Source organism: Pristis pectinata, chromosome 9, assembly GCF_009764475.1.
Source record: "Pristis pectinata isolate sPriPec2 chromosome 9, sPriPec2.1.pri, whole genome shotgun sequence".
NCBI classification, from domain to species: domain Eukaryota; kingdom Metazoa; phylum Chordata; class Chondrichthyes; order Rhinopristiformes; family Pristidae; genus Pristis; species Pristis pectinata.
The window spans coordinates 46,030,740-46,054,025 of NC_067413.1; the positions used below are offsets into that span (position 1 = coordinate 46,030,740).

The 23,286-nt window shown below is 39.8% G+C and overlaps 1 protein-coding gene across 3 annotated transcripts in view; it reads right to left on the bottom strand.

Annotated features, from left to right (window-relative positions):
• The window catches only part of rttn (rotatin), a 184,017-nt gene that overhangs the window by 119,715 nt on the left and 41,016 nt on the right, over positions 1–23,286 (bottom strand). For all 3 annotated transcript variants that reach the window (XM_052024022.1, XM_052024021.1, XM_052024023.1), the window contains 4 exons: positions 19,714–19,830; positions 13,131–13,270; positions 8,292–8,463; positions 4,992–5,091 (listed from right to left, as the gene is read on the bottom strand). In XM_052024022.1, the coding sequence (XP_051879982.1) occupies positions 4,992–5,091; positions 8,292–8,463; positions 13,131–13,270; positions 19,714–19,830 (529 nt within the window). The remainder of the gene's footprint in view (positions 1–4,991; positions 5,092–8,291; positions 8,464–13,130; positions 13,271–19,713; positions 19,831–23,286) is intronic.

A 23,286-nucleotide genomic window follows, 5' to 3' on the forward strand; every position in this document is an offset into this window, starting at 1 on the left:
CCCAACTTTCTGCCTACTATTGGTTAAACAATCCTCTATCCAGGCTAATACATTACCCCCAACTCCATGCATCCGTATCTTATGCACAAGTGTTCTATGCGGCAACTTACTGAACACCTTCTGAAAATTCAAGTTTACAACATCCACCTGTTCCCTTCTATCCACTGCACTCATTATATCCTCAAAGGACTCCAGTAAATTTGTCAAACAGGACCTGCCCTTTCTGAATCCATGCTGTGTCTGCCTGATGGAACCACTCCTATCCAGTTGTTTTGCTATTTCTTCCTTAATGATAGCTTCAAGCATTTTCCCGACTACAGACGTTAAGCTAACTGGCCGACAGCTACCCGCCTTTTGCCTACATCCTTTTTTTAAAACAGTGGCGTGGCATTTGCTGTCTTCCAATCCGCTGGGACCTGCTCAGAGACCAGAGAATTTGATAAATTATCACAAATGTGTCTACTAAAACTTCTGCAATTTCTTTCAGTACCCTGGGATGCATGCCATCAGGAGCAGGGGACTTGTCTACCTTTAGGCCCACTAGTTTGTTCATCACTACCTCTTTATTGAAAATGACTGTATTGAGATTCTCACCCCCCATCGCATCCATAACATCTCTGTTTGGCACGTTAGACGTGTCCTCCACCATGAAGACCGATACAAAATAGTTGGTCAAGGCCTCGGCCATTTCCACGTTACCCAATATTAAATACCCTTCTCATCTTCCAAGGGACCTATGTTCACTTTAGCCATCCTTTCCCACTTTATACAATCATAATTTTTTTTTTTACAGTTTTTATATTTTATGCTGGTTTACTTTTATCTATCTTCCCTTTCCTTATTGTTTGCTTAGTGGTACATGGATATATATGGAGTAGTATATGGATTTGTTCTTAACTGATCCTTAATACAAGAGATGCACTAACTTAATGCAATTTATTATGGTAGAAATTCACTTTAAATGAAGTACCCAAAATTAGTTCAGATGGAGGGCATGGCGATGTGCTGCAGCTGCATGATGTGGGAGCTAGTGGAACCTGCTGTGGTGCACAGTGACCACATCTGCAGTAAGTGCATGAGGCCGGAGGAACTTCAGCTCAGAATCGATTAGCTGGAGTCACAGCTTCAAACACTGCGGAGCATCAGGGAGGGAGAGAGATATGCAGATGATGTGCATCGGGAGGCAGTCACCCCCGCACCCACCACCCCCCCCCCCCTTAGAGCAGGTACTTCTAGGGTCCAGGAGGCAGATAGATGGGTGACTGTCAGGGGAGAAAAGAAAGGGAACAGGCAGACAGTGCAGAGGACCCCGGAGGCTGTTCCCCTCAATAACAGGTATTCCACTTTGGATTCTGTTGAGGGGGATGACCTACAGGGATGAAGCAGCAGAAGCCAGGTCTCTGGCACTGGGACTGGTCCTGCTGCTGCTGCTCAGAAGGGAAGGGAGGAGAAGAGGAGGGCAATAGTGATAGGGGACTCGATAGTCAGGGGAACAGACAGGAGGTTCTGTGGACGTGAGCGAGAATCCAGGATGGTATGTTGCCTCCCAGGTACCAGGGCCCGGGATATCTCTTATCGGGTCCACAGCATTCTTGAGCGGGAGGGAAAGCAGCCAGAAGTCGTGGTACATGTTGGGACCAACGACATAGGTAGAAAGAGGGATGAGGTCCTGCAGAGCGAGTTTGAGGAGCTAGGCAGAAGGCTGAAGAACAGGACCTCAAGGGTAACAATCTCAGGATTGCTGCCAGTGCCACGTGATAGTGAAGGTAAGAATAGGAGGAGATGGCAGATGAATGCATGGCTGAGGAGTTGGTGCAGGGGGCAAGGTTTTAGATTTTTGGATCATTAGGATTTCTTCTGGGGAAGGTGGGACCTGTACAGATTGGATGGGTTACACCTGAACTCGAGGGGGACCAATATCCTTGCAGGCAGGTTCACTAGTGTGGTTCGGGAGAGTTTAAACTAGTTTGCGAGGGAGATGGGAACTGGAGGGGTAGGTCAGTGGAAGAAGTAAAGTCAGATCTAACATATAGAGAGGCTTTGAGGAAGGAGAAAGCAGAATATAGGGTATAAAAGTAGAAAGGTGGATGGGCTAAAGTGCATTTACTTAAATGCAAGAAGTATCAGGAATAAGGGTGATGAATAAATCCGTGGTACTATGATATCGTGGCTCTTGCAGAGACTTGGCTGTCACCAGGGCAGGAATGGATACTGAATATTCCTGGATTTCAGTGTTTTAAAAGGGATAGGGAGGGGAGAAGAGGAAGAGGGGTGGCGTTATTGGTCAGGGATACTGTTACAGCTGCAGAAAGGGTGAATTATGTAGAGGGATCCTCTCTGGAGTCAGTATGGGTGGAAGTTAGGAACAAGAAAGGAGCAGTTACTACTGGGAGTATTCTATAGGCCCCCTGGTAGCAGCAAGGATACTGAGGAGCAGGTTGGGAAGCAGATTTTGGAAAGGTGTAAAAATAACTTCAGTTTCCCAAATATTGATTGGCACTTGCTTAGAACCAAAAGCTTAGATGGGACAGAGTTTGTTAAGTGTGTGGACAGTATGTTGACAGGCCGACTAGAGGGAATGCCATATTAGATCTAGTATTAGATAATGAACCGGGTCAGGTGACAGATCTCTCAGCGGGTGAGCATTTGGGGGACAGTGACCACCACTCCCTAACCTTTAGCAATGTCATGGACGAGGATAGGAGCAAAGAGGACAGGAAGATATTTAATTGGGGAAGGGCAAATTATGAGGCTATAAGGCTAGAACTTGCGAGTGTGAATTGGGATGAGATTTTTGAAGGGAAATGTACTATGGAGAAGTGGTCCTTGTTCAGGGATCTCTTGCAGGTTGTTAAGGATAAATTTGTCCCGGTGAGGCAGAGAAGGAATAGCAGGGTGAAGGAATCATGAGTGACGAGAGAGGTGGAACAACTAGTTAGGAAGAAGGCGGCAGCATACATAAGGTTTAGGAAGCAAGGACCAGATAGGTCTCTTGAGGAATATAGGGTAGCAAGGAAGGAACTTACGAAGGGGCTGAGGAGAGCAAGAAGGGGACATGAAAAGGCTTTGGCAAGTAGGGTTAAGGAAAATCCCAAGGCTTTTTTCACTTATGTGAAGAGCAGAAGGATGACAAGAGTGAAGGTAGGACTGATTAGAGACAAAGGTGGGAAGATGTACCTGGAAGCTGTGGAAATGGGTGAGGTCCTCAATGAATATTTCTCTTCAGTATTCACCAAGAAGAGGGGCCTTGATGACACTGAGGACAGTGTTGGTAAGGTTAATGTTCTGGAGCATGTAGATATCAAGAGGGAGGATGTGTTGTAGCTGTTAGAAAATATTAGGACAGATAAGTCCCCGGGGCCTGATGGAATATTCCCCAGGCTGCTCCACGAGGCGAGGGAGGAGATTGCTGAACTGTTGACTAGGATTTTTGAGTCCTCGTTATCCACGGGAATGGTACCGGAGGATTGGAGGGTAGCAAATGTTGTCCCCTTATTCAAAACAGGAAGTAGGGATAGTCCAGTGAGCCTTACATCTGTGGTGGGCAAGCTGTTGAAAAAGATTCTTAGAGATAGGATCTATGGGCATTTAGAGAATCATGGTCTGATCAGGGATAGCCAGCATGGCTTTGTGAAGGGCAGATCATGCCTCACAAGCCTGATAATGTTCTTTGAGGTGGTGACCAGGAAGATTGATGAGGGTGGTGTAGTAGATGTGGTCTACATGGATTTTACTAAGGCATTTGACAAGGTTCCACGTGGTAGGCTTCTTCAGAAGGTCAGAGGGCATGGGATCCAGGGAGGCTTGGCTGTGAGGATTCAGAATTGGCTTGCCTGTAGAAAGCAGAGGGTTGGGGTGGAGGGAGTGCATTCGGATTGGAGGGCTGTGACTAGCGGTGTCCCACAAGGATCAGTTCTGGGACCTCTACTTTTCGTGATTTTTATTAATGACTTGGATGAGGGGGTGGAAGGGTGGGTTGGCAAGTTTGCAGAAGACACAAAGGTTGGTGGTGTTGTGGATAGTGTGGAGGACTGTCGAAGATTGCAGAGGGACATTGATAGGATGCAGAGCTGGGCTGAGAAGTGGCAGATGGAGTTCAATCAGGAGAAGTGTGAGGTGGTACACTTTGGAAGGACAAACTCCAAGGTGGAGTACAAAGTTAATGGCAGGATTCTGGGTAGTGTGGAGGAGCAGAGGGATCTGGGGGTTCATATCCACAGATCCCTGAAAGTTGCCTCACGGGTGGATAGGGTAGTTAAGAAAGTTTATGGGATGTTAGCATTCATAAGTCGTGGGATCGAGTTTAAGAGCCACGAGGTAATGATGCAGCTCTACAAAACTCTGGTTAGGCAGAGTACTGTGTCCAGTTTTGGTCGCCTCATTATAGGAAGGACGTGGAAGCGTTGGAAAGGGTGCAGAGGAGATTTACCAGGATGCTGCCTGGTTTAGAGAGTATGCATTATGAGGAGAGACTAAAGGAGCTAGGGCTTTACTCATTGGAGAGAAGGAGGATGAGAGGAGACATGATAGAGGTATACAAGATATTAAGAGGAATAGATAGAGTAGACAGCCAGCGCCTCTTTCCCAGGGCACCAATGCTCAATACAAGAGGGCATGGCTTTAAGGTAATGGGTGGGAAGTTCAAGGGAGATATCAGAGCGAAGTTTTTTTACCCAGAGAGTGGTTGGGGCATGGAATGCGCTGCCTGGGGCAGTGATGGAGGCAGGTACATTGGTCAAATTCAAGAGCTTGCTAGATAAGCATATGGAGGAATTTAAAATAGAGGGATACGTGGGGGGAAGGGGTTAGATAGTCTTAGGCAAGGTTTAAAGGTCGGCACAATATTGTGGGCCAAAGGGCCTGTATTGTGCTGTACTTCCTATGATTCTATGATAAAACAGGTAAGAAAAAACTGCTTCTTGTGATGGAGAAATAAAAACTCTCCATTTGAAAATTTATACAAATCACTGCACTCACTGCGAAGCATTTACCTTGCGTCATAATTGCCAGTTGTTCTGCTGCAGATTTCCGTAGAATCAGGTCAACAGTCTCTGAGATCAGGATTTCATATACTTTGTAAACACTATCATCCTAGGACAAAAGATAGGAGCATGATATTGCTGTAGCAGTTCACTGATATGTCTGTTGAACTATGTCATTGCAACAAGCATACAAAGCTGTGTGTTGAAAAGGAGTGAAATAATCTTGCTTGGAAGGTATGATCCAGCTTCACAACCCAAAAGTCCACTTTACAATAGGTTAGTCTATTTAGTCTATCTGGAAATTTTACTGAAACCAAATGTCTGCACTCGTTGGATGTTGCAGTGACAAACTAATGACCGCTTCAGCTGTGGACCTGCCATTGTGGGAAATATACCACTCTGGTCTGGGGCTGGATATGGTGTTACTGTTGGGAGAAGGAGAGGAATGTACCACCATGATCAGAATCTGAGGTGTAAGTATGGGGAGCAAGGAAGAGCAATCAGGTCAGAGGGAGAGTGACAGAAGATCACAGTCATAGGATTGAAGGGTAGCAGGGCCCAGGAGACATAGATCGGGAGTGAGGATGGTGGCTTTGGATCCACATGCTTGGGAGTTCCAAAAGAAAACCAGAAGTATGGGATTTAGCTTACGAAGGTAAAACATTCACAATTGTCTCAGGATGGTCAATTTTCCTCCATAATACTTCAAAAGGAGTATTGCATGGAAAATCAGGTCATTCTTCGTGTGGAAATTGCATCAGGATCACATGAATGCATTACTCTGGAAGTGTATGGCCAAATTCCCAAAGCAATGCTGAATGACCTTGAAATGGTTATTGTTGCTTTCAGACTGGTTATACTATTAAAAATAGGCTTCAGTGCTGTATCAAAAACACAGTATTATGGGACTATTGAAAGGGTGTGTTAAAAATTAATGAACAGCACAACATTCTCACCTACAATTTATGATGAAGCAATATAAGATTATAATTTACACACAGTTTATGAATAGTGAACATGAATCTATGAATTCTAAAGCAACAATGAACATGAATTCTAAATCAGTTGATCATTGGAATATAGGACAAATGATTTCTCATGTCTAAATTCTGCCTTCCCATTAATCTAGGTAGCTCTGATCTCATTCATGCCTGAGAGAGAAAGGCTTCTGTAGCTCTTGGCAGCCAATTGCAGATGTTAGTAGGTCAAGACTAATGAGCACCCTATCAGAGGGTTTCAGTTAAAAGCATGAATGGAAGTTGGGACAAAGGTTACATAAACAATTTGGACTAGGAACTTGGAAGCACTATTTTAAAATTTGTGGATGGCACCATTTAATGTTGAGATAGATTTTGACAAGTTACATTATGATATTAATAATCTTGCAGAAAAGGCAGGTTATTGGAAAATGAAATAAGCATGAAGCGATGCATTTTGGTGAAAGTACTCCTTGAAAAATAGGAGTTTAAACATGTAGAGGAAGAGCAGGATTCAGAAGCACAGTCACACTAATTACTAAAAGTAATAAAGGCACACAAAAGCAAACACAAACCAACAAGAGTATTTCATTTTTAAGAGGACTTGAAAGGAAAATAAGAAAAGTTTTGCTAAACTTGTATAGAACCATGGTTGAACCATACTGGAAATACAATTCTTTGTATTTTTTTTAAAAAAGGATACAGAAGCACTATTGAAGGCGAAAACAAGTTTTATATGGATGATATTAGAATCATCGGGTTCCAACAGAATTGAGGTTATACCAATCAAGAATGAATGAACAAACAAGGGTTCTTTTCTCTGGAAAAGATGAATCCAAAAGGTGATCTACTTTAAGATTACAAAAGTGATTCATAGGATTGAAGTCAATAGATACTTCCAATTACAGTAAGTTCAAAACTAGAATAATACAATAAATCCATAAAGAAATTCAAGAGAAAGCTACTTCAGTTGATGAAAATATCTTATCTTCCACATGCATGGCGGAGGCAAAGGAGATAGATGGATTGTATGGAAAGGGGTGAAATTATAAGTAGCATAGTCGGAGAAAATAAAAGCAACTGCAAATAGTTGAAAATTGAAATAAAAGCAAAAAATGCTGGAAACACAGCAGACCAGGCAGAATTTGTGGGAAGAGAAATAAGTTTAATATGACGGGTCAAAAATTCTTCAGAAGTTCTTGTGGAGTAGAGAACCGAGCACAGACAATTGGCTCCTGTTTCAGTGATGTAAACTTTGATGTAGTACTATATTCTTCAAATATGAGTGATACTGATGTTCACATGCTGAATGAAGTGTCTCTGAAATCATTCCTAGGATACCCATTTAATGAACAAAGTTCAGAAGTTCATTCCAATCTGGTTAAATTCATGAACAGTATCAAGTGAAATGAAGCAGTAGAATCTCCAGGAAAAGCAAAATGAATATCTTATTATGAAGAACAACAAAAAATGGAGCTAATTACAGATAAACATTAAGTACTAAGCATAGCATACAAATAGATTAACAGTATTCTCACCCAGAGAGGCTCTGAAAGAGACCTCAGGGCAATAACAGAGTATCTAATGGAAATTACTACTAGGTAGATGTGCCCTGAACACATTAACAGATTTTGTTCACCATGTTGCCAAAAGAATTCAATAATTGCATATCATAAGAATCAAAGCCTCTAAGACACAAGTGAAGAGAGCCAACAACAGCATGTTTTCTTAATCAATGAGATTTAAGAAATGGGAATAATAAAACAAAGGAATAAAAAGGAGGGCGAATTAGAGTGGGTGATTTCAATATAAAATCTCTCTAAATTAGTATAGCTTGGCCTGCTGGGCATGTCCCATAGACCTGCCATTAGTGATATATCACACAACCTAAGTAGCATAATCTGCTTCTGTCTGCCACAATAATCCACATGAGCTCACACTTTGAGATATTCCCTTTGTTCTACCCATCCCTCCTCCACCTTCTCTGCAAGTGAAGACTAACCTGTGTTGTCTCTTTCCCACTTCTGACAAAGTGTATTGGAGGTGAAACAATAACTCTTTCTCTTTCCATAGATACTGGTTGACCATCTGAATGTCTCCAGCTCTTTGTTTTTATTTCAGGTTTCCAGCAGCTGCAGGTTTTTTTAAATATTTTCATTTACAGATAACCAGCAATCTAACGTTAAGCTTGAGCATGATATTTGTCACTTTGCTTTTACCTTTAACTTCATATGATTACATTTTTAGGAATTATTTGCCTTGAAAGATTAACATTATCATGCAATAATGTATAAACTATATGGCTGAAACAAACAAAATGATGGATTTTTACCTTAAAAAATGTTTTGCCATTGTCTTCCAACTGTAAGTCAATAGGCTTATCCAATATATACAGATCAGACACATTGTCGAATATCTTTCCTTGTAATGCAGGCTCTTTCTCGGAGACCCTTTCTTCATTTACCAGATGTGGCATTAAGTGTGTAATAGCTACAGAGCGCACTCTTGATCAAACAGAGAAAAAAAATCGTTCATCGAAGTTAAAAACAACTAGATTACATTCACAAAAAAAGAAATCTGATTATGGCCAACAAAGTAGACCAGTTAGAAATAAGGTAGCTAAATCCTGTTGTGTATGTTACAAATTTGTTTGGTATTGCAGAATGAAAGCTGTACTAGTTTAATTCAAAACTACCCTTTTGATGATCTGATTAGAAGTTCTGAAGGTATAGCAGGAAACAAAAAAAATTGTTGAGCTCCTCAACTTTTCAAAACTTAAGTCACATTTAAACAATCAATTTAAAAATGTTCCACATCAAAACTAGTCAAGATTAATTTGCATTGGGTTTCTTAAAACTGAGTACCCAAACTTCAAGCCTTTGTATGTTTCTGCTAATAGGGAAATCTCCATAGGACCAAAGCATCTTAGACCTAATTTTTGCATTTAAGTTTGCATGTGGTATGCTGTAAGTTGCTGTCCAATTTATTGTCCAGTGTTGTTGTGCAGCAGTAGCCTCCTGGTCATTTCCATTATATCATCCAGGCTTAAAAGCATTGTATTTTCTTTAGAAGAAGATCACATATAAAATACAGCAGGTCCAGTTATATCAAAAAAGACCTCATTTACAATAGATCAGATTACATCTGAATCATTTTGAACAATAATCCGTTAACTTTTCATTCAATTTCTCCAAGGATTAGAAATGGTTTATTAATGTTTGCTCCTGTTTGATAACTTCAACAGTTACCACATTCCGGGTCATAAATAAACTAGGGTCAATTCACGTAGCCCACGAGAACAAACACTGTCAGTGAGATGAAATGCCAATTTATAATATAATGCATGTACGGGATGAGAATGGCAACCAGTTTTTGCTTAAGGGAACATTAGCTTCTAAAATTATGGTTATCTGTTTTGTTCATAAATCCAAATAGTGATTATAGTCACCCAAGAAATGGCACTGTACTTGGTTGAAGAACACATCTCAGCTATCTGCTTCATAACAATGTGATAACGTTGTAAAGTCTCCGACTTGGACATAGCTTTATTCAACCAAGGCAGTGAATTTAAACTAGTCTGGCAGTGGGATATGTACTAGAATAAAACATTAGAGGAGAAATGTGGTCCTCAAACTGGGAAAGATAGTAGAACTAGAGTAAAAGAAAAGTTCAGAAAAAATATGGAGGTATCAGACATGGAGCAATCACAAGGCAATTGAAGGTAGAGTACATGTGCATTGTGCTTAACAAGGTTGGTGAGCTGCAACAAAATTCTAACATGGGATTTTAATATAGTGGGTGGAATAGATACTTAATTCAAACAAGGGGAGGATTAGGGACAATATTCCTAGGTAAGAGGTATTCGGGAAAGATGGACAAAAGGGGAAAAAAAGTGGGTAGTATGGCTGCCATTATTGGTCAAAAATGCCATTACAGCACCAGACAGAAATAATGTAGTCTTAGGAACTGCAAAACTGAAAAATGGAAATTATTTTGCATCATACTCATGGCCAAGTACTTGGAAGAAAATAGAGAAACAAATTTGCTGGAAAGTTAGAAGGATGCAAGAACTATAGAGCAGTGAAAATGGAAGGTGGCAGGAAGAGTGGGAGAGGCTTCCATTATCAGGAAATGTAACAGTGCAAATAGCAAACAGGAGCAGGAAATTGTTAACTTCCTTGATCATGTGTTTCAAGCCAAATGAGGGAAGAGCTGTGCTGAATCTAGATTTTGGATAAAAACAAGGGACCAGGAAAATGCATTTAAGATTCTGGTTTCCAAATACAAAATGCAGCTGTGGATGGCTAATTTTCATTCATGTTTTGTTTTTCCATAGAACTTGGATCAGAGAGCATACACGGATATGCCACTATGCAATCCAATTTCTAGGCAAGTGACAGAGACAGAGATCTTGATAATAAGTTGGTAGCTGACAAAAAAAGACACAAAAGGCTTCTAGAGATCAATCAATAGCAAAATGGTAGCCCAAGTATAGTTCCTGGTCTGAGTAGAATGGGCCTAGATTCTCCAGGGTTTTAAAGAATGAGAGATGATCTTACTAAGATGTATAACATTCCTAGAGGGCTTTAAAGGGTAGGTGCTGAGTTGGTCTTCTTTTTTTTTGGAGAAATTGAGAACCAGACATCATGGTTTCCAAAGTGGTTTGAATATAGAGGTCAAGATTGATAGATTTTTTTAAAAGCAATTTTAGTCAAGGAATCAGAGGATAGTGCAGGAAAACAGAGTTGAATGTAGACCCTACCACTCCACATGGTAGTACGGTCTACATTCTCAGCAATCTTCATATAAATAAGTTTCTTCTGAAATCAATGCTGGATTTCTGACTATCTTCTGGCTTAACACATGAGGATCGTTTGATGGCTCTGGGCCTATACTCAATGTTCAGAAGGATGAGGGGCAATCTCATTGAAACCTACCAAATACTGAAAGGCCTGGATAGAGTGGACGTGGAGAGGACATTTCCATCAGTAGGAGAGTCTAGGATCCGAGGGCACAGTTTCAGAATAAAGGGACACCCCTTTAAAACTGAGATAAGGAAGAATTTCTTCAGCCAGAGGGTGGTGAATCTGTGAAATTCGTTGCCACAGAGGGCTGTGGAGGCCAAGTCATTTAAGGCAGAGATTGATAGGTTCTTGACTGGTGGCAGGGGCTAAGGGTTAAGGGGACAAGACTGGTGTATGGAGTTGGGGAAAATCAGCCATGATTGAATGGTGGAGAAGACTCGACGGGCTGAATGTCCTAATTCTACTCCTATATCTTATGGAATTTATAATGGCTCAGGTCACAACACTGAAGCCTTCCTCAGACATGCAGCCAGCAGTTTGCAAACCATTACACTCATTTAAAAAAAGAGAGATAAACTGACTCAACTGTGCTTGTTGGGTTTAAGAATAACTGTAGGAATGGCTAAAAGCATGGCCCTTTCTTTAGAATGGCAAGCCAGAGCCACTAAGATCTGCCCCACGTTTGGAGGATTACTGTTTAGATCCAACAGCAAAATGTAACTTTCCTTACAACTTTACAAAGGAGATGAACAACAGAACAGTATTAAAAATGTTTCAGTGTGCTCCAATATAATCACCGTAGTCATCCAGATCTAAAGTACATTTTGAGGATACGAGAATGTAGAAATTAGATAACCCCCAACTTGCACTTAACTGGCAATACAAAAGTAAGCACCTCTCCAATATGATCACATTTCTGGAATAAACTGATGAAGGACAAACTAATAATATAAATCTTACTTGGCTGGGGATTTGTGATATATAAAACAGTTCCATTCTCGTCAATTTCTTTTTCAAGGCTGCAGAATGTTATTACAGCATACAAGAAAATCCAATTACTCTTTGAAACGTATTGTAGCCTTAACATTGCGTGATGTTGCAATTTGATCATTTCAGTTGGAGCTTTGTTATTTCACCTTCAATATTTCAGAGTTTTAGTATTTTTAAGATTTCTGAGTGCAAAATACTGTTTGACAAAGAACTGATGGGCTCCCAAGTGTCTTTTATCTGATTGCCAAACCATGTGCCTTTTGGGATCAAACTTCTGTAAATGATTTAAAACTGGATTAGAAATTTGATTTTTCTGCCCAATTATGGTCTCAAAAGATGTTTATAAAACAGAGGAAGGAGTAATCTAGGCCATTTTCCACTACAAATAAATTCTTAAGTATTTTAGCTCCATCAGAGCATTGGTCAAAATGGAGATTATCATTAAAAAGCAATGCCAAATCCACACAGCCCACCCTCCACCACCTATATTAGCTTGCAATATTCCTCTGTTTGGATGCCAAGAAGCCAGTCAGTTGTATTGCACCCAAATGATATTCATTGTTATTTGGAAGTATTCTGGAGATCTGCACATTTGCTGGAGTAAGATGCTATGAAACACAATAACATGATACTCAAATACTTAGTGAGAATGGAGATTCCTATTATATTACAGTTCAATCATGCAAAATTAACATGCAGCAATATTTGTCACAAGTATTGCAAGATGACCTTGAATTATTCTTTTTGTATAGTTACATAAGCATTTTATAGGTTTATTAAATAAAGCACGCATGTATATGGTACTCTGACAGATGTTAAAAATGTTGACTTTAATGTAAAAACATCCTTGCCAAAGAAAAAGAGAATTCACTCTCTGGTTCTTCCTGTTGAAATTACCTAGCAACCTTTGAATGTGATCTCAATGTTGTTCCCAACAATAATTCAAACAGCTGGAGGAACTCTGTGGGTCAGGCAGCATCTGTGGAGGGAAATGGACAGTCGATGTTTCGGGTGGAGACCCTTCATCTGGACTGCCCAAGGTCCCATGAACAATAGTAACCACATGACATATTTTAATAATTTTGTTTAAGGGAAATCTTCTCGGGTCTCCTGACAGTATTACCCTGGGTCTTACTGAAAATAGATTGCACAATTGCGAGTTCATGGGGCTTTCAGCAAGCATGCTGACTACTGATTTCCCGACAGCAATACATCCGTGACGGAAATTCAGAAGTTTTTCATTGGCTGAGATGTGCTGCAGGTACATCAAGGACTTACAAGGCACTATATAAAGACAATCTGTATCTGCTACAGTTAACATAGTTGGATCTCAATGTTAAAGAGTGAGTTATTTTAAAATAAATTATTCTGCTTACGGATGCTGTTTACTCATAAAAAGTCGAAGAGATGCACGAATCCTTGCTGTCCTTGATAAAATTCCGTGTGCAGATTCATTGTATGGCTCACTCAGTGCAAGAATGCAGCGACCTAGTGGCTCTTCTACATTTGCACAGCCCTACAAAATACAATGAACACAATAAGTAATGATGATGCTTCAAAACGCTAATGGTCACTTTTGATGACACAAAGGCAGGCACTCAATAAACTCGTTTTAACTGCAATGTTCAATTTGTATTTTTTTTCTGTGATATGCCTCAGCTTGATGAATTAAAATGATACTTTTCTCAAGGAGCATAAGAGAAAATTGTCATACTATGTGTGGAAATTACTATGATATAACTAAGGGAGTGATTTACTAAACCACCTGTGAATGTAATTGAAGTAGCCAAGGTTTCTGAGAAATTGCGTCATCTGGGAAAAGGATAAAACCCTGAGTAAATGCCAATGAAGTATGTTAAAGATTACCATTTTTATAAATGCTATTCAACTCTATTCAAATCACAATGAAGTACAAGGCAGCAATAAAAGGAAAAGCCATGGAGAATTTTGAGATTGAATATAGATAACAAAATGCTACTGGAGAAAGTAATAGGGTTTAGGCAAAATAGACCTCTGGGGTCCTAAAGGTTTACACTTCAGGATATGAAAAAAGATGGCTGAGGAAACAATAGGAGGTAATTAATTTCTAAAACTCTCCAGGTGCAAAACTTGCATCTTTAAATAAGAAAGTGAAAAATGGCATTGGTATTCCATAATTTAAAAAGAGGGAGAAAAAAAACAACTGGTTGGTTTAATGTGAATCGTGGGGAAGTTATCTGATTAGGCACTTGGACAAGTTTGAATGAGTGTCATAATGGATTGATGAAGGACAGGTCATTTCTATTTAATCTTGTTGGCTGTTTTTAGGCTACTAGCATGATGCAAGCATTCACGAATATTGACAAGATGCAACAATGTGCTGGAGGAACTTAGGGTGTTGAGAAGCAGCAGCTGTGAGAGGAAAGAAAATGTCAATGTTTCAGGTCGAGACCCTGCATCAGAACTGAGAGTGGAGAGGTGAGATAGCCAGCATAGAGAGAAGGGGCATGGTGAGAAGGAATACTAAAACAATTGGAGGACTGAGGAAGTTTATTCCCTCCACCCCCAAAATCTGGTTCCAATTGCTGTTCACCTCTCCCCTAATGGCTCCCATCCTCACCTCCTTTACTTACCCGAATCCAGCTCTGGTAGTGCTTTGTGCTCCTGCTCATCTCCCTCCAGCAGCTGTCTCCCATTTTCACACGCCCCTTCCCGCATCTTGCTCCATCTGCTGTTTTTTTCTTTTTCCTCTGTCTGCCTCCAACAATCATTCACCTGCCACAGACTTCCAACTCCACCTCCGCTCACCTCCCTTACCTGGCACTACCTGCCTGTCTTCTCATGCCCCTCCTCAGTCCACCAATCACCTCTGTATCCCTTCTCACCACTCCCCTTCTCCTCTCTACGCTGGCCATCTCGCCTCTCCACTCAGTCTTGATGCATGGGCTTGACTCAAAACGTTGACAATTTCTTTCCTCCCACAGAAGCTGCTCGACCCGCTGAGTTCCTCCAGCACATTGTTTGTTGCTCCAGATTCCAGCATCTGCAGTCTCTTGTGTCTACATTGATAAGCTGCTGCACAATATTAAAAGTAAAAATAAAAGTCATGAAATTAGAGGTAACCATATGAAATGGACTAATAAATAGCACGTTTGGGGTGATGAAACAGATTGCAAACAGAGCAAGAGTAAGGATTTCATTTTGATTGACAAGTGGTGACCCCAAGGGATCAGGATTCCATACTCAGCCTTTCACCATAAATATTAATAACATATGAAAAAAAACTATATATTCAAACTTGATGATGATAGAAAGTTAAGAGGCATGAAATTTATGCAATAGATGGAGAAATTTACAAATGAACATGGACAAAGTGCAGTCATTCCTATGGCAATCTGAGGTGAATATGGGGTCACCATTCTGGATCTGAGAAGGACAAACCAATATTTTCTCATATAGAAGATTGACTCGTTATGGAGAACAAGAGATACTGGGGGACTTGCACAAATCACAAGTCAGGGGAGGATGCAGATCAAAGATGACGGTAACTTTTGTGCTTGCCCAGCAGGTTTCCCAATCTAGTCCTCTATTGGCAAGTCCATGCTGCAATCAAGTGTGCCTAACAAGAGGTGTGCCTGAGATAGCTAGATCAAACTTCTGCAATGCTCAAAAAAAGCGTTGAGAATCAGCATGTAATTCTGAAACAGAAATCATGGTGGGGTCTCAAAGGTGACATACCATGAAGCCCCTAGTCAGATTTCTGAAGTTACGTGGAACAACCCTGAAATGGACATCATCATATTTCACTCCAGACAGAGAGAATACAAACTGATTTGCAACTGAACAATGCAGAAACAAAAAGCATTTTGCAATTGAATTTCTAAGTTATGGTAGTCCTGAAGATGGTGCAGCTCAAATTCACCACAGAAGTTTGAGGACAGTTTTCAGAAGCTTGACTTGTACTTCCCATAGGTGGTCCAGTTGAGGTATTATTAAGAAATTTGACAAATGCATACAAAGAACATACTTGTGTTGTGAGGAAATCTAGAACAAGATTAAAATTGGAACTAGGCAATTTAGGGGCACCTTTCCCTCATGAACATAATGGAAATCATAACTCACTTCTTCCAAAAGATTGTGGAGACTGATTCGATCGAAATTTGCAGGACAGGTATTAATTAATCTTCTGTCAAAAGCAGATAACATAGGATGCACGGGAAAAGTAGATAATTAGAACTGAGATGGAAATCAATCATGATCAAACCAAATGGTGCAGCAGACAGAGGGGTGCTGATTGGCCAACTCCTGTTTCTGCTTTAATACATTAAGTGGTGGTCAAAATAAATTAAACAAGAAGATGTGCAAATAATGAGAAAGCTCAGTAATACCACCAGACATAAAAACAATTAAAAGTTAATGAAAACATTAATTAGAAATGATGTAATATTGTAATGATCATTTCAAGTAAAAAAAATATGCTGACACTGATGCTTCTCACATGGATGGAAGCTGCATAATCAGCCCATATTTTCCCCTAAAGTTGCAGTTAATAATGCCACTGACATACAGTCGGGATATTAGTTACAAAACATCTTTCAAATCTTGTTATCATTAGGTATCGCCATAGAAGAGCCAAAGAAAACAAAAGGCAAAAAAAATCACAAGACTACAGCTTAAATGTGAAGGATATAGTATTTATTAATTATTCTGAATCAAATTTTAACTCAATGCAAGCTGAGAATGTAAGAAAACAGAAGAAAACTGGAAATATTCAGTAAGTCAAGCAGCATCTGTAAATAAAGGACTTCATTTTTCATTTGGGTTTTACATTTCCAGCATTTGTTCTCACCTCCAATTAACAGGACTGTGTTCTTGGAATTTTATAGCCATTCTAATTCTAGATCTAGACTTTAAAAATCTGGGGCATTAAAAAATCATTTTGTTTTGTCCAAAGTATGGAGAAATCCAATCAAAGAGCACATATTCTGGTGACATGCAAGTGAAAAAGAGAAACATGGTAACCAGCTTTTCTGGATCATTTCTCTGAAAATTCAACTAGGCACTTCCAAGTGTGAGGGCTATATTCTCCTAGCATTGCAGTCCTGTCTGTTTCCAACTACTGGAGATAGCTCCAATATAATGAAAATCACACCAATATGCGAAGCGTACCACAGGACTCAAACATGATCCAGCTGCTTGCAGCAAACAATGCACCCCCCAATAGTCAAAGACTCTTTAGCTAAGATAGTCTGCTGGTTACTACACAACATATCCTGAGGGAAAACAGGGCCCCTGCCCAAGGTCCTCCAGCAGAAGGGCACGGATGAGGAATGAGAAAGAGGGCAAGGACAGGAGTGCAGACGGGGGCAAGGAGGAGAAATTGGGTGTGGGGGTAAGATGGAAGTGGAGTAAGGGAAAAAAAGAGCAAGAGGAGTGCAGGGCCATTGTGAATAGTACCCATAGCACATTCTAAGGTAGTCATCTTTTTCCATTAAGCACCTTAGCATACAACTATCAACTGTGATACTCAGAGACTTGTAGCCAATTGGTTATATCTTTGTGTGGCCATGATCAATTTCATAAGGAGTAACCGATAAGTTGCATGATAACTTGATACTCAATTCTCTGTTGAAATTAATGCCATGCTGAAGCATAATGAAAAAGTACTGATCTATTTCAACTTGTGACTTCTTACCATCAATACCTCCATTGGATCAATTAACTTCAGAGACAAGGTCATAAGATTTTTTGGAATCATGGCCTTTATTTTCAGACTTGCACTTTGCATCAGACAGCCACATAAATCTTCTGTTCGTGTCTGGCAAGGACAATGACTCCAGGAGTTTGCATTCAATGTTACATTTACATGTGATCTCTCAATAGGTCCATTAGTACAAGGAGTCTGCAACATCAATAGCAAATGGTCCCTTTGTGGAAAATGTCCAGTTAAACTACAAGTCTTTTAGAGTAAATTAATTTCAATAAGGGAGGAGTGTTTCAGAATAAACACAAGATATTCACATTTGACAGAGATGGTATGTCTTCTCTGTGGTCCCTGGCACGAGGTTGAGTTACACCAAGTCATGTCAGGAAAAGGACACACTGCAAACTGGTCAGCCACTGACCAGAGAATACCGAGTAAAACAAAGTGGCAAATCAGCGATGTGAATTTATTATATGGCTGACTTATTCCAGTGGTGTGTGAGTGGCTATGAGTGAGAACTGAGGAGAGTTAAAAAGAGTTTCTCTCTCTAGCTGTAAGCAAGTGTAGGGAGGGAGGGGGTGTTCCTATCTACCTGCTAGTGAGTATGTAGAAGACTGACTTGGTGGTGAGTGGTCAAAATGTTACAGTTAAGGCTGTGTATGTCAACATCAAGCACGGATTGCAGAGCTCTAACCTTCATATATCTGGTGAGGTGATGATACTTTCTCCTGTACTGATCCATGCTGCAGGTCATCACACTCCTAGAAGTCAGCTGTGCTGTCAGTTTCTTCGAAGTGGATCTGCCTATTGCCCTAGATGGTATCATGGCATCTCGGCACAAAGAGCTTCTTACTATGCATGGATCGCTATTCCTAAAACATCATAGTCTTTCTCTGAAACAGGAAAGTCACACTTTGCAACAGCAATGAAACCCTGGTGGTGCAGCTGCAAGGCTAAGTGCTAGCAGCTTGCACAAGATGCCATGGGAGCTTTTCAAAAGAGAACACCACCTTCCAAATAAGAAAGTTTAAAAGAATTGCAACTGCAGAGTTGCAATTCTTTTAAACTTTCTTATTTGGAAGGTGGTATATGCTGCCTTTTAAAACTTTTAAAGACAGCACAAAGGGGAAAAAGCAACAGAGTTTTAACAGCAATTTCGGAGCAAATAAATTCTTAGGCAGCATGTTTAAAATGTAACTGTGCCTATGTGCGAGATGCTTTCTAATTTCCTATCGAATACTTGCTTCATCGTGGCTGTGGAAGGAGCACCTAATAAGGAGAAAGCTCTGTGTGACCACTGCAACTTGCAGCAAAAGGTGAATTTGCAAGTTCAGAAGCAAGTTGCAGTAAAATTCACAGCGAAAGCATCCTTTCAAATTTACAGAATATCCTGGCCCTAAGACAAATTTTAAGTATCGAATTGGATTTTGCTGGTAAACACAAGCATATTTATGGACACGGAAGCCCAGAAATTGCTGACAGATTCTATCTGGCAAATCGGTCAATGTGCCCAACAGCAAGGAGTGCAGTAGCAGAGCAAAAACTTGCTTAAAGTCCCCAGCAAGAATACTGGGGAATCTGCATGCAGATCCTACACCAGGTTACACCCAATCCATAAACTGCATGCCTAATTGTTTCAATGGAAAGTTTACAGCTATGAGAAAGAAGGATAAGAATAGGGTTTATATTTGTTTTAAACCATTTGTACTTGCAATAATGTTTTATTTAAGTATTTTAGGTCTTTTTTTAAATTTTATTTATATATTGCTTGATAGGATTGACAGATGGCAAAGCTGCAGGCAGGGTTTGCAATCTACCGAAGGTTTATTCAGCAATTTCATGAGTGAGACTTCTTCTTGCTCACTTACAAATCACACAAGGCCTTTCCAATCAGGTCCAGGACACCTGGCATTACAGAATAGGGTAGCCAAATGCAAAGTGCAGGTGGCAGAACACACTCATTAAATTATATTGGGCCATTATATTCTAATGTTAATTAAATTCATTTCATTATTCTACAGCCAAAGTCTATCAAGAACAAATAGATAATTCGGCCCTTTAACGATGTGTAAATTAATAGCAATGTGATGCCAAGGTAAAGCAGAATACAGTGCCTCTGTTCAATCCTTCAGTTTCATTACCTTATTGATTATTCTGGCTCATTGGGAGTAAAGTCCATTTGAGTAGCAATTACAGCTGAACCCAGTGATCTATCTCCTGCATAAAAAATTAAAAATAAAACAAGATCTGCTTCAGAATTATGGAGTTAAAATTACCTGCAGGATGGGAATAACAGGATATAAAGCTTCAAGTAACTTGTTCCAGCTTAAAGCGCTCATAACTAGATATCCTTGCATTAAGTAGAGGAGAATGTTCTTTGCAGCAGTGTTCACCTGTGGGATTGCAGAGAAAAATACATCATTAGCTATTATTCACATATCCTCAGCAAATCTTTGTGAAACAAGATGATATGGCAAGATCAAAAATACAGGTTTTAAGGTGTTTCAGTAACAAAGTGGGGAGTTTAATGTGTCCTTTTTTGGAGCACTGGTATAAAGAGTGAATGGAAAGTGGGTGGGTTATAATTGATGTCAAAAAAGTAGGGGTCACGTGCTGGGAGAACAGGAGGCAGTGCAGACAAGCAAAGCCACAGGCCAACTCACGGATGAGTAAAAGGAATTGACATCAGTGTTTGGGAATCAGTAATTTGATTTAGGAAAGGGTGGTCTAAGTTGCAGAGGATAATGGAAAATAGGAAAAGTTGGCCTTTATGTGGAGCAGTGTATAGTTTTGACTTGGAGTTTCAATTCATGAAAGTAACAGCCAAAGAATTGCAGTTAAATGTAACGTTAACTTGTCTTGCCTAATAATTGCTATGGCAATAGACACAAGTTAAAGAAAGATTCTCAATATTAAAAGTGATTTATAAATGTGATTTCTAAAGTGTTACTCAAACAAATTAATTCAATGCAAGGATTGATAAATTATAAATAATTGAAAATTGGCTCACATCTAAAGTTATCACAGAATGGTTATAGGAAGGGGGCCATTCAGACTGTTATATTCCTAGTGGCTCTATTTAAGAGCAATTCAGCTAGTCCCATTCACCTGCAATCTCCCTCAACCCTGCTAGTAGTTTCCTGTCAATAGACTTAATTTGAAGTTTCCCATGTTTTTGTTGACAAATGACACAAGCAGTAATGAAAATTAGTGTAATATCATTTGAAAAAAAAGACACTGGCTAACAAAAAAAAGACAGTGATTTATTTCCTATTCAAACTGAATTATTTTATTTTTCAACAGTAGATCCTCCAAGGCTTACACCTCTTTCATTTTTAAAAGTCTCCTCCCTCTACTTTAAGCTATTCAGTCATAGCTAATTACCATCCTATTTCCAAATCCTTGATCAGTATGTTTCCGGGAGGAAAATAGTTTTGCTGAATATGCTACTGGGAAATAAAGAAGGACTAATGGAAGGTGATTCATTACTAGAGCATTTGGGAAACAGTAGTCACAAATGAGATTCAGATTAGTAATGGAAAAGGGAAGGAAATAAATCATATCTGAAAATACTTAATTGAAGTAGGGCCATTTCAAAGAATTTGAAAGGGATCTAGACTAAGTGGACTGGCAGATATTAAAGATTGGCAGGCAAGAGACTAAACGAACAACCAGAAGCATTCATACAAGAGATGGTTTAACTTCTGGTTAGAAATTCATTACAATAAAAAGGTGGTTGGGGGGGGGGGGGGGGTCGAGTGGGGTGGTTAAATGAAGGATATCAAGAGTTGGACCTCTGAATAACGTTTTTAAAAATTTCATTTGCAGTTCACAAGTATCAATGGGAAGACTAGTATTTACTGCCCATCTGTTATTGCCCTTGAGAAGATGGCAGTGAATCACTTTCTTCAACTGCTACAATCCTTCTGGCAATGGTACTGCTACATCACTTTTTAGATATGGAATTCCAGTCTTAAGACACAGCCACAGTACAGGCATAGCAGCATATTTACAAGTCAGAATTGTAATGCAACTTGAAGAGGAACCTATGTACCTGCTATCCTTGCACTCCACAGTGCTAGAAGTTTTTGGTACAATCAGAGTATCCTAGTCAAGAATGCATTTCGTGAATATGCACCTTGCAGCTGCATGTGCTAGTGGTGGGAGTGAATCTTTAGGAATGATAGAAGCAGTGTTGATCAAATGGGCTGTTTTGTCTTGAATGAGCTTCGAGTGTCACCGGATCTGCATTCACCCAGATAACTAGAGAGCTATCTTGCCTTGTTTTTAGTGGAAAGGCCTTTACAATCTCAGGTACTTGCAGTCACAATACTTGTGGCTAGGCTAGATGAGTTTTTGGACAATGGTGAAGCCCCAAGAGGTTGACAGTGGCAGACTTTGTGATAGTAATCTAATTGAATGTTAAAAGTAGGAGGTTAGACTCTCTCTTGTTGCAGGTGATCATTTGCTGGCACTTATGAGGCATGAATATTGCATGTGACTCATAGTCCATTCCTGAATATTGTTTAGATATTGCTGCAGGAAGCTACAGAATGCCTCATTCTCTGGAGCGTTATGAATGGCATTGAGTATTTTGCAATCATCAGCAAACATCCCAGGATCAACAATGAAGCACCTTAAGATGCTGAGCTCAGACAATACCCTGAAGTCCAGGTGATGTCCTGGTGCTAGAATAATTCACTTCCAAAACCATAAACATCTTCCTTTATGAGAGGCATAATTCTAGCTTGTGGTACATTCCTCTCTGATGCCAATTGACTTCACTTTGAATAGGACCCCTTTCTGATGAACTGGATCATATACTGCCTTGATGTCAAAGGCTCAAAATAAAGATTATAATGAGCAGACAAGAGAAGCAACTGATAATTATCACAGTACAGAACCAAACTGAATACTGAAAGTACAGAGGAAAATTAAAAGAAAATGAGAGTGTGAGCCACTTTCCCTTTATAAGCATGTAAAAAGTAAAAGAATAGTTGAAACAGTGACCGATCTATAGAATAGATTTGCCCAGAACTTAAAGTATGAGGAGAGACAAGGGAATTTGAGCTTGTTCTCTTCAGAGCAAAAGAAATCAAAGGGAGATTTAATATAGTAAATAAGGACAAATTGTTTCCACTAGCAGAAGAATCAATAATCACAGATTGAAGGTAATTTTAAAAAAGCATAGAAGTCAGATGATCAACTACAGAATTGTAGAAAATTTATGATACAGAAGATCATTGGCCCATTGTGTCAGTGCCGGTTGGAAATAAAAGAGCTACTCAACCTAATCACAGCTTCTCACACCAGGTCCGGAGCCCTGCAGAACATGCCTCTTTACCTGCACATCCCAGAAATTTTTGCTTTACTTGAGGGTTTCTGTCTCTACCACTCTTTTGGCAGAGTTCCAGACCCTTACCCTACAAGTAGAAACAAAAGATGTCCTCTCATTTAATCTTTCTACGAATTATTTTATATTGATGTCCCATAGTTTATGATTGATCTGCCAATGGAAATAGGTATTTTATATTTATTCTATCTTAGGATACACCCATGCCCTTCAAAAAAACAACCATACCTTTCATCTTTCTGTATAGCTACTATTTTTCAGTCCTTGTACATTTTCTCTGCACTCTCTTCTGAGCAGTTACAATTTTCCTGTAATGTGGTGAGCAGTGCTCAAATACATGGTACTCAAGCTGTTGTCTAACAAGTAGTAGTGTTCTAGCGTAACATCCCCAGCATCCTGGCATTTTAGCTGCCAACAGTACATATTTCAAGAGAAACCACTTTCATTGTTTTGCAAAAACAAAAGGGCATGGGCTAATTGGAGAGTTGCAACAGAG